The sequence below is a fragment of the Dermacentor variabilis genome, chromosome 6, assembly GCF_050947875.1.
Source record: "Dermacentor variabilis isolate Ectoservices chromosome 6, ASM5094787v1, whole genome shotgun sequence".
Lineage (NCBI taxonomy): Eukaryota > Metazoa > Arthropoda > Arachnida > Ixodida > Ixodidae > Dermacentor > Dermacentor variabilis.
In genome coordinates this window covers 179,409,555-179,429,271 of record NC_134573.1, presented here as the reverse complement: position 1 = coordinate 179,429,271, position 19,717 = coordinate 179,409,555, and the positions used below count along the sequence as shown (strand labels likewise).

The window sequence follows — 19,717 nt, the reverse complement described above, 5'->3', positions numbered from 1 at the left end:
ACAATCTCTTAGCTGCTCTCTACACAGTGAGGCTGTTGCTACTTGTCCAGTAGAAAGTTGTGCCCTTGCCCCATCTCTTGTATGACTACTGGGAATTGCAGGTCCTCATGAGAGCAGTTTCACTGTGCTTGTTTCACCTGTCCAAACTTCAATAGCTTCACGGACCATGCAGCTTGGCTGAGACTTTTGACTTGCTATTCCTGACTCCAGGTCCCGATCGCCGAGGAGGTCACGCAGTCCACGTAGGCGTAGGTCCCCGCACCATGGCAGGCATCCTCCACACCATCACCGAAGCCCAGAGTCTCGAAGGCACAGGCGGTAAGTGTTCCAGCAATACCCTCTGGCCAGTCAATGCATTAGTGGGCTTGTGGGTTGTGTGCATAAATTTTAACTTGAACTACTGACATAAAAAGTTTGATTTTTGCTTTGAGCATTAGTTTGCATTGTAGTCTTGGCATAGAAGCTCATCACATCATGATTTCTTCACTTTTTGAGAAGTGAAGGAATCATGGTAGACAGTGAATTGAGATGGATAAGAGGACCCACTGCAGCGGACAGAAGGGAAGGGGGACTCATCAACAGAGTATAGCTCCTTGACATGAGGAACACGACTTGTTTTGGAGGCACATTCCTTTTGATTATGCCGGTGTTCTTAGGCTGAGCGACACGCTCAAAGTAGTGTGTTGTAGCTTCTTGTCTGACGCACTTTTGTCTTGCTGTGTGTAGTTGGTAAAGGCTCTTAATTTTCTTAGGTTTTTGGGTGCACGGGTCCCTACAACATTAAATGTTGACACTTCTTTTATATTTATGATTAGGAAACGTGGATATTTTTGTTTTGGCATTTGTGGGAATTCTGTGCCGCTCTGCACCATTCTGTTAAAGCTTCTATGTCGATGATCTACGAATGAAAGTGTGCCAAAGCTGCACTAAGAGGTGCCACGGTCAATGCAGGTGGCAGGATCTACCCCCCTATATGCAAAGGATGTCATTTCATCTCTTCTCGCCACTCGTAAGCTAAAGTGTCACTTAAACTTGCTCTTAAACATGCTTAAACATACTTCTGTACACCCTGCTCCATATTCCATGCCTGCCTACTCTCCTTAATTTTTCATAATGTTTACGAATTTGGGCTTGTTCTATGATTTTACAAATGTTGCATCAAGTTTTATGAAAACTAAATTGTTAGCGAAAAAATTTTCAAAGTCAGTGGAAGATACAGGGCAGTGCAAATTTGCAAGAAATGTATGCAAAATCAAAATTGAGATTGTAAGCAGTGCAAGATGCCTTGCACCAGTGGAGTAACTGATTCGTGCAAGTTCATTTAGACATGTTCTTGTAGCAGGGGAAATTGGGAGCAGCAGAGTAGCTGATAAAGTCACTGATCTGGAAACATTGTCGTCAGTCTATGTTGTCCCAAGCTTGCCGCTGCTGGTGTTCTGCACCTGAAAGTAAAACCTCACTAATAAAGTGTGTCTGTGTCCAACAAAAGGAGTGTGCTGAGAGCTCAGAGCAATTTCACATGTGTGCGACCATCAGTCCAGCCCACACGCAGGATCTCACACCCGATCTCTAGTGCAGTTAACTGGTACAAACATGCTTAAAGCTCACCACCCCTGCCAGCTACGTGCCACTTCATTGGAATCAGTGATGAAAGTTTGGTTTGCTGCCAAGTTGATGAAAATTCCTTTACAGCAGCCACACAGCACTCAAAAAGCCGATGAATCGGCTTCAATAGTGAAAGGGCACGGGTGATAGGCTGTGGGGCGGGAGCATTGTTCATGGCCACCATGGTTTAGGACACCACGCAGTGTCAGAAATTTTAGTCACTATGACACACTGGTTCTGAGGACTAGGTGGCAGTGCTGTGGGGAACTCTGAATCATTGAGCATGTCCAAAAGATCAGGTGTATGAAAAATCAATTGACAGCTGTATTTTATGGTTATTCAGTGAATATTCACTCTATTCAGCATTCAAGTTAGCATTATTCTGCAACTATGATTGGTACTTCTGTGGCAATTAAAAAGGTACAGTAGAATCTCAATGATGCAAATCTTTCAGGACGGTGTAAAAGTTTGTGTCACCCAAAAATGCTAAGAAAAAATAGGAAATTACTGTATTTACTTGATTCTAAGCATCCCCTTTCTTTCACTATCGCGATGCCCAAAGTGAGCAGGGTTCTTAGATTCAAGAAGTCTAAACTGACTCCTCCCCTCCCTTCTTTCCACGCGATATCTCGACGAGACGGGCGTGAGCAATAAAATTTTGTTTGCAAACATTCAAAGGAAAGCTGCCTAGGTGCAGACGGTGAACCCACCACTTGTGTGGGTTCACAAAGCAATGCGCGCCTGTGAAACTTGCCGAACGGCGCCGATACCATGCCCACGTGACAACACGCTAATAAAAGTTATCAGGCGTCGATTTCCTCTGGTTTAGGGGACGGGCTTAAATTTTCGTGTTCTGTGCCGCCATCTGTCGTGTAGTGTCGGAATGCAGCAACGCAAGACACGGCCACCTGTATTGGCGCACAGCGGCAGGGAATCCCCAATGCGCACCAATATAGGCGGCCGTGCCACATCGAGACTCCGACAGCTCTGGCTCGGCAACAGAGTGATCAAGCGTGCTTGGCAGTCTCAGCTACGTGCTCTTTAGTGCAAAAAAGGGGGTGCTTAGATTCGCGTGCAAACATTTTTCTAATTTTTTGTGAGGGAAAATAGCGGGAGGCGCTTAGAATCGTTAAAATACGGCAAGGAGGGAAGCGACAATAAAATGGCCGACTTGCTCAAAATGTAAGTTTTTCTTTTTTCCTGTAACTTAAGTTCTTTTATCTCATGGTGATATATTTGAAACAAATACACAGGAGAATTTGAGAAAATGTGCACCTTTTTAGTGTGTTGCCTTTGAAATCTGGAAGAAAATCAGGTTTTGGGAAGGGCTATTGCAGTGCTGATGGCAGGAGCTCAGCTTTCCTTAGACATAGCAGGTTTTATCGTAGGTGACACACCTCCAGCATCAGGATTTTTTTCTCAGATATTATAAAACTGACACAAATTTTATCTTTGGTTACGCACAGGGGAAATAAGACACAGGTAATAACAAATGTCTCTCTCGGTATGGTCCATTGCTATCTGTAACGTGCAGTACTGTAATGCGAAAACATACCAGTACGTCAGCGACACTGAAAGAGTTCATATTGCCGTAAACATGAGAGATTGGAGATTGATAGCCACAGTGCTGTTTCTTTCAATGCATAAATAAAAGCAACAATAGTAAGTGTGAAAAGGGAAAACTAGCGTCGCCATTCGTTAGTGTAGTCACTGGAGGCAAAGTGACGTAGGTCGCCCTGACAACAGGAATGCAACCGGTGCATCGTCGTGTCAGGACCTCCTCGCCGGCTTTGCCAGGGGTCTTGTGTCAGCTCAGTTGTTTATATCATCCGTCAGGGCACGAAAACTAGTTCGCAACAGTCGAATTCTAGCATGTTGTAAGCTAATGGACTTGGACCAGCACTTTTAAAAAGTTGGTATCAGGTGGGATCATATCACCAAGATCCTACTGTATACAGTCGACTCTCGTTAGAATGGGCGCTAATAATCCGACAAAAAACGTCCGTTTTATCCAAAATGCCTCACTTCCGAAACTTTCGTTGCAGTGTCTAACAACTTTATTGCAAAGGGTGAGCGATGAACGTCCAAAGTAAAAAACAAATTAAAGTACTCGGAGTGTCACCCGAAAGGCGAAGCATCGATTGAAATTGCAAATTAAGCAAGATAAGGGCAGCAGCAGCAGCGAGCAAATTGACCTTCGTGCTGTCTCTTGCTTCAACGCGAACTAAACGTCGAAAGCACAGCGCATATGAAGCTACCGGCACTGGGCGCACTTTGTCCACATTGCAGGTCGCTTTCAATATACGGCACCGGTGCGGACGAGCACTTTGTCCACATTGCAGATCGTTTTCGTGCCTTGTGCACGAAAGAAGACGGCGCTTTCCGCCCCGCCTTGCTTTCTCGCGCACACGATATTGAGCCACGATCGTCAGCTGACCCTCGCAAGTCAATTGTCAGCCCGTGTCGACACAGCAAAAGTATGTTTTATACGCTCGATTTTGAAAAAAATTGCCACTAATTTCGTTCGCTAAAGCCAATAGTTCGTTGTAGCGTGGTTTGTTAAAAGCGAAATTTGTTGCATTATAATAAGATAGGTAGAACAAACTAAGGCTGAAATATGGTCCGTTATATTCGAAAGTCTGTTGCATAGGGATCCGTTGTAACGAGCGTAGTGTATGCAGTTGAACCTCGTTCATTAATTTTTAAAAAAGCCACGAGAATAAAGGGAAAACGTACAATCCGAAGTAACTAAAAAAAAAATTAGACAGGCTCAGCTATTGTTGACATCTACATATTGCGAAGCCTCGTGCGTATCATTGTGGCACGAAATGAAATGCTGATGTGCGTCGAGCTGGTGGTGCTCTGGCAGCCCAAGGGACATTTTGTTGTTTTAATAGGGCGACGCCGGATGCTGTCGAAGCGAAATGTGATGCCCACATCGTGCCGCCTGCAGCAGACAACAGCGTCACAGTTGGATTATCGCCTACTAAATGTGTGCAGTACGCTACCAGTGGCATTACGCACCCCGCACTGGGAAACAGATAGGCAAAGATGCTTGTCACAATAGGATTGGCGGTGATAGCTGTGAATGCTGTGTGCGACGACCCTGGAGAAGATTTGCTGGTGCCGAAATTAGATACTGAGAGCGTGTCGGCGTTTTCACGTGAGGCGGTCAGGCGAGTATTGTATTGAAACTGCCACGCTGGACAGCTATATACTGTTCCTGATCGCGCGTGCCTCGCGCATTTTCTTGTTTACATCAGATCTAGCAGCTGGAAAACGTATCATGCAATTGCAGTTGAGCAACGTACTGAACATTGGTGCAGAAAATTAGTGTTTTCCGGGAATGTATGGACCAGTAAAACATGAGTGTAACTCTATTGTGTCCTTTTTTGTGTTCTTAATTGCAAACATTGGTGCCAGGACAACGTATGTAATTGGAACGTATCAATGAAGTTCTGCTGTATTTGATTTGTAATTAAGTCAGTATGTTTGGCTTGTAATCCAGCTGCTCCATTTCTTCTTCTTCTTCTTTTTTTTCTGAGAAATTGGCTCCAAAACATTCTTGGTCATTCCCACCACTGTGTCAGATTTTCCTTCTTTGTTTGGGCTCTTCCTTACAGATACGTAGATTCTGATGCCATCACAAACACCTTATTGCTCATTTCATCTTTCAACAGGCGTCGTTCCGAGTCTCCAGCCAGGTCCACTTCCAGTTCCTCATCAGCTTCGAGCTCAAGCCATGGTTCTGTAAAAAAGGCAAAACCAGAGAAACAGCAAGCGGTATGAACTCCTGCACAGATTGTGCTCACACTATGACATCAAGCATGTGCATCTTCTGGGGGACTGGTTGGGTTTGACACTGCTGCCCACGCCTTACTTGCACGCTCTGTGGCTCACGTAGACATCCAGAACTTTGGACATTTGGACTGATTTAGGAGTGCACAGGAAGCTTTGGCAAAATGGCAGGCGTTATCACAATTTCTCGGTGCAAGTAATTGTATACAACTTTCCATTCAGGTTTGGTCGACTGCTTCATTGACCAACTTCTTTGGTTGCATTACATTTGCCTGCTTGTTCTCAATAAACATCTGTTAACTGTTGTACCGTGGTCCATTCATACTATCTTAACAAAGGCTATTTCTTGCAATTAGTGCACGCTTTTTCAATGTGTAGGCATGAAAAGTGTTTAACGAGTAATGTGTGTGTGCTTAAATGTGACAGTCAGTTCGTTTTGTGAAATCTCGTTATGACATATCTGGCTAGATATCGCAGCATATCTACACACTAAGTGGTAGTATGAACTAACCAGCAACTGTAAATTTGTGTCGTTTATGTGCACCACGGCTAATATGGATATGAAAAAATTGGACACTGCAGCAAATGTTACCTAGAATATGCACAAAGCGATTTTTGGTTTAGTCGCCATCCCCTCACCTGAAGTAGTTTTTAAAATTTTGCTATTTCGTACGGTCATGCACAGTGTGGCCAGATAATGCCAATCAGTCTTTCAAAGTTCAATAGACGAGAAGAAAGGGGGTCCCGATTTTTATTAATCATAAGAAGCCAACAAACAAATACACCAAGGTCAACACAGGGGAAAGTACTTGTACTTACTAATTGAAAATAAGGAAATTATAAATTAAGAGAATTAAAAGGGGATGAATAAACCATTTCCCACAGGTGGGGAACATTCCCACGTCTTTGCATTACGCATGCGATGCTCCGAATGCGAAGACGTGGGATTGTTCCCCACCTGTGGGAAATGGTTTTTTCATCCACTTTCAGTTCCATTAATTTATAATTTCTTTATTTTCAATTAGTAAGTACAAGTAATTTCCCCTGTGTTGCCCTTCGTGTCTTTGTTGGTTGGCTTCTTATGAAAAGCTTCAATAGGAAGTATTGCAGCAGAGCAGACGTTTGAGCCTTCACAGTATGCGAGTGGGTCGCGTGCGCACTTCTACAATGATCTAATGAGCGAGAATCAGCACTGCATTTTTGAAAGCCCACCACAGCAGAGTGCCTGTCATTTGTGTGCAGCACATTGCCTGCTGAGCACAAGCTGTCGTTGTGTAAGGATGCATGCATGTTTGCTGGCAGGCTGCATCCATGTGAGCATCTGTGCAGCAAGCTGTTCCCGCACCTGCACTGCTTCTGGCTGTGCATGTGGTGCGTGAGTGCGGCATGGCATTGCAATCACTGCTTCCTGCTTTCATTTCCATGATCGACACTTGAACTGGCCCAGATAAAGGAGGCAGCAGTTCGTGTTGCTTATCATACCTGCAGCATGCTTTCAGCTCTGCCGAGCAGATAGGGGAAGATGTTTATTGCGATAAAGTTGGCCGTGACAAGTCGTCCAGGTTCGTCCAGCCGTGGCTGTGTTCTATGCTGTCACTGCCGTCACACCTCCATGTATTTCTGATGCTTATACAGTCGACGACCGATAATTCGGACTCCACGGGTAACGTAAATAAGTCTGAACTATTGAATGTCTGAAAAAACTAATGTATCCAAAAAAGATTACTTTATTTATGTTTTAAGGCCCCTGTGCACGGAACAAGGGGTTGATGCATTGCTGCATGCACTTCCGCTTACGTGCAACCTAGTGGCTCTGTATTTCTGCCAGTTTTGAGTTGTGCTATGCGCCGATGCAAGGACTGCAAAGGCTTGAGTCAGATCTGTATGTGAAAACTCCCGAGTACACAGCTCATCATCATCCGAGTCAGAGTCGCTGTTTGACGGTGGGAGAACTTGCTCAATTATTTCATAATCATTCAGTTTGGCACACAACGAAACAGCGCTATCGATGTCTGCAAAGTCTTCTTCAATGGAACAGTGGCAGTTCAGCCTCTTCAGTTGCGGAGTCGGGCTCATTCGAACTGCGAGGGCACCACTGGTGCCACATGACGCAGCCTCTCTATGACTGCATGAGAAAGACTTCTGAGCCAGCAGAGCACTGTCTAGAATTCAAACTAAACAAAAAAGCACAGCATGGCAGAACACTGTCTGGAAGGCAAACTCAGAAAACAGAATCGTGATAGCGGGCCATGCACAGGTGCCGGAATAGGGCATGATGATAGTGATGCTGATGCGACCTCACAATTTAGGCAATGCCTCCAAGATTGGCATTAGCCGTTAAATTTCTGAGGCATAGAACAGCGGCTTAAGCTAGGCCTCAGAGACTACCATCTAGTGTGTTATCTCTGAGGCCATACTTGATGTCTCGTCATGGTTGCCAGAGGAGATAATGGCAGCAGAGTCGGCGTGCGCTGCAGCTACGGACAGAGTCTGGATAATCGAATGTATGACTGATGGCCGTCCATTTGCAACTCTGCATTTGTGTGATCAGCATCACCTCGTGTGCCTACACAAGAGCCAAGTGGTGCGAAGAAACGTGTCTCGTTTCTTCTGTCTCAGTGGCGATATCCGTTGCCGGATATCGCCAATGAGATGACGCTCTTATCGGACTGTATACGGAGACGATATCACTCTTGTGCAAATCCAAAGAAATCTGATCGCACCCAAACATAGTATGAGGCAGGGCATTATCAGACATCTTTAAGCAGCTCTAAGCCTAATAAATATTATGTTTTGGGGTGAACAAGTTTTTCAGATTTTTTTGTTTTTCGGTCCCCGCGAGGTCCAGAAAATCGGTCAGCAACTGTATGTGGTTTAACTGTATTTACTAAAAACAACAGACAGGAGGCATTGGGTGTGTGCTGACCATGTGTCATCAGACGTAGTGTCTTTCAGAATAGAGGAATAAGCTTTCCTTTTTGATGCTGGTCTTTTTAGCTTTTAAATCTGCAATATGTAAGCCATGCATGGGGAGATCCGTCTTGTTTTTGGTGGTGGCAGATTAGGCTTGAAATACTTTAGCAAATATAGTTTTTTTAAATTCAAGCCCAAACACAAGCATTGTCGATGAGGGCAGCTACATGTGCTTGTTGGTATGCTGTCTTCTGCTTCTGCTGTGTATTTGTCTAGTGTGCCTTTCTGTGTCCCTGTCATTCTGCCTGATTTACAACAAAGTAGAACAAACCTTGTTGTACTGATAAATTAACTAAATGCAGACTTTTGCATAATGTGTTTCTAAGTATGCCTACAAATCATTTAACCCTTTCAGGGTAGATCTTTTTGCCATATGCGACCTCCCAGGGTCGATTCTTTTATTGCAGATTCCCATTCTTCTGAGGGACCTATTTCGAACAAAATTTACAGTAATTTTTCTATGTTGACCGTAAAGTGAGAAAAAAATATTTTGCGTTAGTATATATGTACTCCTCATTCATGAATAGCAACAATAAAAAGAAGAAAAGAAACTTATAAGAATTAAAAATTTGATGCATTGTTATAGTTCAAGGCTTCGAATATGCGCACACGAGAATATTTCGCAAGTTTCAAATGTTCCTGCTCTTACACTAATATTTACGTTCATGGTGTAATCGAACTGCTTAGGTGAGTGCGCTCAAGAAAAGTGTTTGGTTGTGTGCCTGTCAAAAAAGCAAGACGTGTGACAAACTTCCGCTAATCTTCATCTTATCACCAACCAGATGCAATTAGATATTGCGAGTCTCCCCCCCCAAAAAGAAAGAAAAGGAAACGCATGCACAGTGGCATCCCTCCTATGCTCACCCCTGTGAACACTAAACGAGTGAGAAATAAGCGGCCGCCCTTTGAGCGATTAGTAACGAGATAGCCATCAGTTTTGTGAGCGCTAGAAGCCGAAACCGTCCGCGTGCGCGACAATGTGCAAGCGGTTATATATAGACGCGCCAGAGCAAACTAGCTCTAAAACAAACCATGCAACGAACACCGAGAGAGGGAGGCGCAAGAAAAAAAATCCCTGTATTCCCACATAGTGGCATCACATGCCAGGAAAGAAAAAATTAGGAAATTAGCGCTTTTTAAACATACAGATGGCGCCGTATATTTTCGTCATTGACCCTGAAAGGGTTAAAGAACATGCAACTAAGGCCATACAAACAAAATACAGTCACTGACCGTTTATTCGGACCTCACGGGGACTGCGGAAATGGCCAAATAAACAGGTGTCCGAAAAAGCAGATTAAGAAAAAGAAAAAAGAATCCTTTATTTGCACGCACTTATTCGGGCTCGGCAGTAGGCTTGAAGAAATCGTGAATGCACTGTTGCACATTGTTCCATTTACGCGCTATCAGATAAGCCTGAATCTCGCAGAGGGTTGTACGGTCACTATAGGCGGCTGAAAGCACAGTCACTGCTTGTACACGCTCCGTATGCGACGGCAGAGTAGTACATTGTGCGTCATCTTCCAACTCGGAGTCATAGTCCGGCGACGCAGCAGAAACCTGACGAATGATCTCGCTGTTGTCGAGTTCTGCGCATTTCAGTACAGCAGTACAGTCGACTCCCGTTAATACGAAGTTCACGGGGACCGCAAAAAACTTCGAATTAAACTAACTTCCAATTAAGCACAAAACACAAGAACAGCACTTTATTTGTGGCGAAATCGAGTATTTTCTCTAAGAAAAATAGTCGGTCATCTTGCTTTGCTTCTCCTTGCCGAATCGCGCTGCTGAAAGCAAGTTCTGCAGGCTGTAGATGTGGCGGAACGCTTCTTCCGCGTTACCTTCAGCGGCAAAGAAGCGCTCCGCGAGAGCAAGGCCCGCAACTACATCGGCAGCCTTAGGTTGCGTAAAGCCCCTGAATCTCCCAAAGTAGCGCCATTCGCTTCCCTCCTCCTCCGCTCGGCGCGGCCTCGATGGTGGCGCCGCCGGTGGTGGGCCTGCCGTAGCAGACGACGGCTAACACGCTACGGGAGGAAATCCGCAGAAAAGTTCGTTTGAGCCCTGCGGAGCAGTTTTTTCAATCGAGATCTTGCTTCGTCAGTCGGTAACTGGCCTTTAGAATTTCGTGTTGGAATTGCGGAAGAAATAGAGAAAACTACCATTATTCAAGGCGTATTTAAGGCGTAAAGCGCGCGACGTTGAGAGTTCGTGTTGCTGAAACACGACGCAAGCTCGCGGTGTACTCAAACGCGCGTAATTATCAAAGTTTCAGGTGTTGACAGCGTGAAAGTATTTTTACGTGGTTTCGTAGGTTCATTTACGTACCTGCAGGATACTTTTGCTCGGCCGGTGCGTGAGAGATTGCTGACCGCACACGGCCGGAATGGCTGTGTGCGGCTGTGTGAACAAGTACTGCTCCAGGAGGGCACATGTAATGGCTAACGGAGGCCTCTGAAGAGCACGTGACATTACAATAATGCAGGCGTCGCAGGGAGTGTTCACATGCAAAATTGGCTGTCCGCGATCTTACACCCCCTTGGCATGCACAGGCTACGGCGAGCCCCATCCAGCCCTGCTTCTAGCTTTGGTTTTCCCGTTGCCGCTTTGGTGCCCTGAAGGCGCCGTCAATAATACGAAAGAATGACAAGGTGTTACAACTAGTAAATAAAATTTATTGAAGAAATACAATCGCGCCGAGGCGCCAACTTCTAAAGCAGCGCTAGCGCGCCCGCGCGAGTATTATGAAACGCCATCGAGGAATTTACCGGCCCGTGCACGTACGACTCTACGATCAAAGTGCACGTTAAACATCCCCAGGCGAGCTAGATAAAGTTATCCGGAGCCATCCACTACGACCTGCATCCTAGCTTTAGTCGCTTCGGAACGTTAAAAACGTTAATCACCACAAACCAAATCAATACATGCGGGCGTACATTCGAAGCTAAAAGACTGCATCGTAAGTCATACTGAGCCTTGCAAAAGCGTCGAGAATGTGCTAACTTCTGGTGGAGCTCAAAACACACCCTGAATAAAGTCGCTTTTATGTCACAGGCCAGCTGCAGATGCGTGCATTTCACCGCAAGACGAAACTACACGAAACAAAGAGAGCACATTCGAAAAAAAAAAGTCAGACAACGCGCTAAAAACCACGCAGAGCATGAACACACACTTTTTCGAAACGGAAGGCGTGATCTAGGCTCGAAATAAGAGGTTGTGAGTAGCCGTGGCCCTTACTTCACTAAGCCGTGCGTTGTTTGCCACTTCCTCGAAGTCAGCCCACCTGATCCTGCGAATTCGCACTTCTTTTTGCGTTTTGCCCTCGCTGTGTCTGTTGCGGCAACCGAAGGCGCAGCAGCATGACATCGCAATTAAGTTCTCGGCCCTACACATTATATTACCGCACTCCGTCAGTCCGCCTGCCGTACCATGCCGTACTTTCGTCGCGCAGGCCCAACAATGGAGGTCGGCGCGCGCTGGAAAGTAAAAAATATACAAAAGCGCGGCGCCTGCTCCACGCTGGAAAGAAAAAATATACAAAAGCGCGGCGCCTGCTTCCACGTGACACAGATTGGCCAATGGGGGAGCGGAGGAGGCCGGGCGACAGGAAGCGTGGAGGAGGACGCGCCAGGGTGAGCGGGGTGGCGGAAAGATCTAAGAATGGCGCTACTTTTGAAAAATTGAGGGGCTTTAAGGTTGCGGCTCGCTTTCAACGTCATCGTCGCTTTCCTGGGTCGCTTCCTGGGGCCGAATAATCTCTACAATTTCGCTATCCGTCAGCGCACCGCACGTTTCGACCGCCTTGTCTACGGCGACGTAATCTTCAAAATTGACGTCCCCGAGAGCATCGCCAAAATCAGTGCCGTCAAGCTCACTTGTTGACGCTTCCTCCGCTGAAATTTCAGAGGCATCCTCCGAAGAAGCTGCCACAAAACCGAAAGCCCTGAAGCAGTTTGCAATTGTTTCTTGCTTCACACGATCCCATGCTCGCGCCAACATGTGGATGGCACTAAGCAGGCTCACCTCGTACTTTGTGGAGCTATCCATACACAAAATCATGCGCTCAAGGAGGTGCCACCTGTACAGGACTTTAACATTCTTGATGATGCCTTGGTCCATTGGCTGCAAAACAGCCGTCGTGTTTGCAGGCAAAAATGCGAAGCGTATTGCACTCAAGGCTGGCACATTCACGTGAGCACTGCAGTGATCGACAAGAAACAACACCTTGCGGTCCGAAGCAGCATTATTGTGCGCTTGTTCTTGATGTAGTTAGAGAGCGTGTTCGGCTTGATCCTGTACTTCCGCACTATGTCTTGTTTGGCGGCACCTCCCTTCTCAACTTCCTTCAAAACCTCGACTTTCGTTGCCAGGTCGAGCGTGCGATAAGAGCCACGGTTTGCCATGGCTATAAACTGCGCGACTAGGTACAGTCAATTCCGAATCACTCGTGGAACAACCTTGCCTATGAGCTTCCCGCACAAAGGGGCTCGACAACGCACGCCTCGACATACGCTGCGCACGCTGCAAGACTAATCTCGCACAATCTCGCCACTGCCAGTATGCAGCGCTGCGTGCACCTATGGCAACCGCGTGGCCTCCGCGATCAGCTCTGGCCACGCGCTCGCCTCCCGCCGGAGTTGATCGCGGAGGCCACGGCAGCCGTAGCAATGAATAATCGCACCGCTCCAAGAAGGATGGCGTTGCGGGCGGCTGCGGTGGTGATGACACCAACGCGGAGCACGGAACTGTTGCAACACTTGAAAAATTGCACATTCTACCAAAGAATGATGGTCACCTCGAGGATCCCGGCTGAAAATTAACTTCCAATTAAACAATATTACTGGATGAGGACTTCGAATTATCGAGCGATTTCTTTTATAGGATTACATGCAGAACTGACGGGACCAGCACTTCACTTCTAATTAAACGAAAATTCCAATTAAGCGGCTTCGAATTATCGGGAGTCGACTGTATTTTCATTTGATGCTGCCGCTGCCTAGCAGCGACGACAGTGGCCTCAAACACCCTTAAGCTGCAAGCCAGCTTTTCCGCGAGCCCCCTCTTCGCAGCAAACACCCGCATAAGGCTGACCTAACACGCAGCTTCTGCCACTGTCTGGTCTGAATCGCCCATGCTGTTGCTTTCCTTGTCGTGCTCATCACTGTTTGGCGACACTTCAGCAATAACAGAGGCAGTGATGGCGAAAAGTCGAGGTTCGGAAAGCTGAACCACGTAGCCAACATCTTTTTGCGGTCCTAGCAGCACTGCTGAGAATCTTCTTCGCATTCCTTATGTCACACGCCATAGTCAACGGTAGATCCTTCTCACGTGCCAGCGCCGACTATGTACCACGTTCGATAGCATGAACGATGTCCAATTTTTCTTTTATGTTGAGCACCCAGTTTTTGTCTGAGCTTCGGCATGATGCAAGTGCTAGCTTGCACGACTCCACAACACAGGCAACCACTAGCCAGCCACAACGCTCTCCGATTTGGCGCCGAATGATGTTGATGTTAATGTGGCTTCGCCCTTCCAAGCACCCTCTGCGTCCATGCTTGGAGGTCGTTCTGATCTCTGAGGCTCGTTCTTCTGCCTGGCCAACCTACTACCGTGATTGCGTTACGAAAAGTGCAAACACTACGTGTTAACGAATACGTACGCAATAAGCAGGTACGGTTTATACAGATACAAAACGCATATGTTCAATGGCTGCTGAGTCGGGGATTGTATTTTACTACTTTAAAAATTAAACTACTGTTTAAGCGGGTACGGTTTAACAAGGTTTTACTGTACAGTAAACTGGCCTCAAAGAAACCACACAGGTTACAAAAGCAAGCTTGTATTCACCGCGAACGTCAGATGAAATGGATCAATTTTTACTAGTGGTTCTGCAGCTTGAACAAGACTTGTCTACTGATGAGCTTGATAGCAGTACATCATGCATATTTCCAACAGGATATTTTAAGGTTTTGTATTGCTTGAGCCCACAAAAGTTGATAAAAAGGAGAAACCAAGAAACCTTGCTTTCAGTGACCAAATCACAGTGGTCCATGCTTTTATACACCCAGTCAGTACAAGGAAGGTTAAGATCACCATATACTTCGACTCTCTGCTCACTAAGATCAGTGTCACTTAAAAAAGGCTGTCAATGTGTGTTACGAAGGAAGAGCAATCCAAATTAGGTGGGAAGTAGTAATTACCCATGAGGTTATTATAATGGTCACGTAAAGTAAGGTCTACCCAAAGGCGCTCTTCCCAAGATTCAAAACGGGCCTTAGGTGTGCTTTCAGTTTTTCTGACCGCCACCAAAAATTTGACCAGTCACTGCATAACATCGGTCATGGCAGAAAACAATCTAATCTTCAGTGATATAATTTGCATTAAAAAAATCAGCACAGTTCAGATTAGATAATGCAGAGGTGAGAGAGTAATGATTAAGGGAGCCAAAAGGGACAAACAAGATGATGAAAATGTGCGAATGAAGAGTCGGGTATAAAGGCCCTGTGTTGTACATAGCAGGCAATGTGACAATATGTCTATCTCAAAAATGCTCTGTCTCTCAACAAAGATTTTGCAGTTCATGCACACAAAAGAACACTTGAAGGTTTAAAAAGCTTGGCAGTAACAAAGAACAAGTTTAATGAAAACCACAGTGAAACCTATTTCATTAGTGTTGAATAACCGGTGCTATGTTTCGCAACCTCTTGTGCTGTTCTAAATATATAATTCTTTGTCTAAGGGATAGAACTGTGATTGTTCGTACCATTTTATAACATTATAATTTTAAGATATGTTATGGTCTGTTGATCCCACTCTGAGCCACTGAGCCACAACAGAGGCAACGATGGCGAAAAGTCAAACCTCGTAGCCGACATCTCTTTACGGTCGCAGCAGCGCTGCCGAGCAACTTCTTCACAATCGAAATGCTGCACACCGCAATCAACAGCAGATTCCTGTCGCCTGCCAGCGCCGACTTCGTGTCACGTTCGATAGCACGGACGATGTCTAATTTTTCTTCTATGCTGAGCACCCGGCGTCTTTTTTTTCCGAGCTACGGCATGACGCGAGTCCTCGTTTGCACAACGCCACAACGTTCTCTGGCACGGCGTCGAAATGATGTTGATGTTGATGCGGCTTCACGCGCAAACGCACAGAGCGCTTGGAGGCCGTTGTACCGATCTCTGAGGCTTGTTGTTCTGCCGGGCTGCCCGATGAAGACGGCGCACCGCCGTGTTTGCGTGATGAAAAGGGGAAACACTATGTTTTAAGCGATGCGTACGCAATAAGCTGGTACGGTTTATGCAGATACAAAGCACATTATGTTCAATGGCCGCTGAGTCGGGGATTTGACTTTACTACTTCTAAAACAAAACTACTGTTTAAGCGGGTACGGTTTAACGAGGTTTTACTGTAGTTTTCACGTTCAAGCACGTCTGCAGGCTAGACCTATACTGGGAGAACCACTGGCGCCAGCTTATTTCTTTCGGTCACTCTCTTCCTGTGGTCTCCAATTATGCCTTTCTTGCGTTGGCCAACGTCATGCTATGCCTGTAAATTTCCTAATGTAGTCGCATCACCCACTGTCTTGCCACCCTCATCTGTGCTTCACTTTCTGTGGCATCTCTTGCTCTAATAGACTCATATATCTGCTCTATGCATTACATGACTTGCTTCTTCCTATATTAACTAGAACATGTACTAAGATCGAGTTTCAATGTAACAGAAGTCTAAAATATGTCACCGATATCACTGGGAAATGAGGATACGCTTATGTTGAATATCTGATATCACAAAGGTATTTTCATGTCAGATGCAGCTTCATTATAGCGAGGTATGACTGTACTTTCGTTTGCTCTTTCACCAACACTGCAGTCTTCCTTTCTAACACAACAGATGCATTTTCTGTTCCGTCGCTTGTACACTACGGTCCTTTTATAGCTTCTCAAGTTTCTTTGTTCTCCAAGTTTTGGGCCCATCAGTAGTCCTGGTGTGCACCATGGTTGCAACACGCAGAGGCAATTTATGAAATAGGGTGATGTGTTTTCTTTGGCTTTGGAATTCTCGTTTTCAGTGAACGCCAAATGGCTGATGAAAGCTCTTAGGGACACATTGCTGTGTTTGCAGCACAGTTTGGGCCAGCGGGGATTCATACACTGGCAATGCATTGTTAAATGATGTGTCAACGTGGCTCTTGTCCAGCGACCAGAGAAGTCATTATGTAGCCTCATCGGTGTGCTCAGGTCTCTCCGCTGCTGGAAAAACTGGGCCAGCGCAAGAACTCGGTGCAGCAGAAGCGCCACTACCGGTCTCAGGGCCAGGAGGAGTCTGCGAGCAGCTCAGATGAGAGCCCAGCTGCCCGAAGGCCAGCTGGTGACAAGTCTAGAGGAGCTGGACGCAGGAGGGTTAGTGTGCACCTGCACGTTTATCTGGGTCTCCCGTTTTGAAACGCACAGTGCTGTGTGTTATTGGTAGTATTACAGAATTCTGTAACATGCGAGACTTCATATGAGCTTTATGCCAGACGTGGTGGGTGGTTCAGTGACTGCGGCATTTTGAAAAGGCCAAGTTCAAAGGCATTCATCTACCAAACATTCTGGGCATAACAAAGAACCTTAGTTGGTCAGAATCAATTTGGAGAGCCCCACTTCCCATTACTCATAGTCTCTGCATAGCCCCTCCATGCTTTGGGATGCTAAGCTCTATATATCCATTTGTCTGTCATCCATACGTTTTATGACCCCCCATTTTCGTTAGAAGAGCAAGCATTGGCTCTTTCATTTGGCATACCTAATAGCACAAGGGCATTCAATGAAGATTTTCCCTGAACCAATTCCAGTGGGCTGAGAAGCACGAAAGGTGGCCTATTTATTTCTCTTTTTTCCATAGCTGCCACTGAGTGTCACACACTTCTGCCATTTTTTTGCTCTGCTGCAGCCACTCTTGTAGAAGTCCTAAGGTTGGCCATGGCTTGACTTCAGCAATGAGTGTGTGAACTGCCTGCTCTTAAAAAAATGACGCCATAGATAGAAAGAGGTGTAAGAGTGCAGTTCGGAGAACGGGTGAGGGCAAAGAATTTTATATCCACAGGAACGTGATTCCATTTGTGCAACATGTAAGTTGTGAACAGGAGCCTTCTCTTCCAACATAAGTATGCCTTTTGGCAGCATGCTCTGCCTGCTGATTTTTATGACTTCCCTTAATTTTATGTGCAAGTTAGCATAACAGATTGCCATTATAGTGGCACCTGTCGGAAGGCAGTCTCTCGTAACCCTCACTGGTACCAGAAAACTGACAGCTTCACCTTGCTAGCAGAAAATTGCAAGCCATAGCGTTTCTATTGTTTAGTCTGGAAACTAGCTTTTAGGTCACAATGATGAACCCTTTCTTCACCCAGTGTAGTCAATCTTACAAAAAAGTCATCTTGGTTTTTAAAGCATGCGGCCAAAAGTTCGCAGCGGCAGGTCTATTGATCATCCTTGTGAAAATTGGAAAGCAAGTGAAAAACCCAATGTGTGCTGACACCTTTCATATGGGCAGATGTTCCTGAATAATATTTCCTCTGTACCGTACACTGATCTTGACCTTTTCAACTGGTTGTTGAACCTTTATAAGGCAATCTTCCAAATGGTAGCCTCCACTTTTGTAACAGTGTTCCCTATTAATGTCTGGATGAGGTCCACCAGAATTTGGTGCTGCTCCTACCAAGTTCCACCCACATTTGAACTGCTGATGCCAGTACACAACATCATACGATGGGCATACCTGCCAAGTCTCCCAGATTTCGACCATTTCTTCCAGTTGTATGGTTGACAGGAAAATCTCCCTGAAAATGCAGTTGTGTCCAGTTTCTATCCACATCCAGCACTTTGTCTGGTCACATTGACGAAAAAATCCAACCCAATCCAATCCATCTGAAAGTTCATGGAGCATAGCAATGTCAAGAATGTAGTAGAGAAACCCTACATGTCGTTAGTTCGTTAGCCGCAGCGTCGCTCATTATACTGACGTAAGGTAGCTAGATGAATCTGTTAGGCTGTGTTGCCTTTGTGAAAGAGAAAGTTGGTAACTGTAGTCTACTGCCTTCTTTCCCATCCCACCTTCCTTAGTCTTGAGACCCGTAAAGCGAAAACAGCTATTAGGACAGAGCTGTGTGTTTTTATCTGGCCTGTAAAGAATGCACACCAAAGGGAAGTCGGTCAGGGGAAATCTTTATTGAACGACCCTTGTACATAGCAGACAGTTCAGATTGTTGCATTAGGTCATCAGTTACATTAAACCAGTATGGGCAACATGTTGCCCGGGCTTCACTCGGATTTATGCACATAACAGGCCTTAGTATGTTTGACATATGTGTGGATAATGTTAGTAACTATGATCTTGTGGCCTTATTTTCAACCATTGTACCCTTCTAGGCCACGCCTGCTTCCTAGCACAGGGTGATAGAGCAGTCCCACCTTTGGTCGATGTCTCTTTACTGAAAATTGTAAAACGTGCACTTGAATGCAGAAGCATGATGTACTGTCCTCACTGTCTCAGTTGGTTTTATGTCAATATTTGGAAGCAGTGACAAATGGAGATATTTACCAATCGTAGTCTGATTTATTACCTAATAAATGTTGTTAGAAAATCAAAGTTTAGCAGACATGCAACAGGGATATGTTTAGCATTCTTATGTAATATGTGTGTTCCACAGTGTTAAAGTTGTAATTCGCATGACTGTATTTGCACAATTCTAACGTGCACATTTTTTAGATAAAAGTGCATTCAAATTTGCATGCACATTACAACTGTAACTAATTCTACTCAAAATCAAAAAGAAAGCCGTTTTCTACTTAAAAAAAAAAAACTCATTGCAAGGTAGCTAGCCACACTGCCATCGAACGGATCCCCCCCCCCTCCCCCCTTCGGGGGTTTGTGGTCGCCATTTTCTAGTTTGCTGTACGAGTGGAATTTCTAATGCATTTCCAGCAACGCCAAGCGAAGTAGAAAGCATGATCGATAACTTTAAGTCAAACACTGCTGCAGGTTTTGACGGTATCACGGCATCTTGCCTATAAAATATGCGTCTGACATCAACTCTAATTTCTTAGCTCACATTATTAATGAAATGTTTGAATCCGGAATTTTTCCTAGCAAAGTTAAAGTAGCCAGAGTTTGCCCTATTCATAAAGGTGGCGCTGACCATAGTGTAAACATTTTCCGACGTATATCAATACTACCTCTTTTTTCAAAACTTTTTAAAACCGTTCTAAACACGTGACTAGAGGGTTTCTTAAGGAAATATGCTATTATCAGTACGGCACAATATGGATTTCAAAAAAAAAAAGAATACATCATCTGAGAA

General features: G+C 45.4%; 1 protein-coding gene across 5 annotated transcripts in view; it reads left to right on the top strand.

Moving 5' to 3' along the window:
• Window positions 1–19,717, top strand: part of Srrm1 (Serine-arginine repetitive matrix 1) — an 83,255-nt gene that overhangs the window by 28,032 nt on the left and 35,506 nt on the right. For 4 of the 5 annotated variants that reach the window (XM_075696993.1, XM_075696992.1, XM_075696994.1 and 1 more), the window contains exons 7-9: window positions 211–318; window positions 5,286–5,388; window positions 16,614–16,775. In XM_075696993.1, the coding sequence (XP_075553108.1) occupies window positions 211–318; window positions 5,286–5,388; window positions 16,614–16,775 (373 nt within the window). The remainder of the gene's footprint in view (window positions 1–210; window positions 319–5,285; window positions 5,389–16,613; window positions 16,776–19,717) is intronic. The other variant, XM_075696997.1, reaches the window with a different exon arrangement.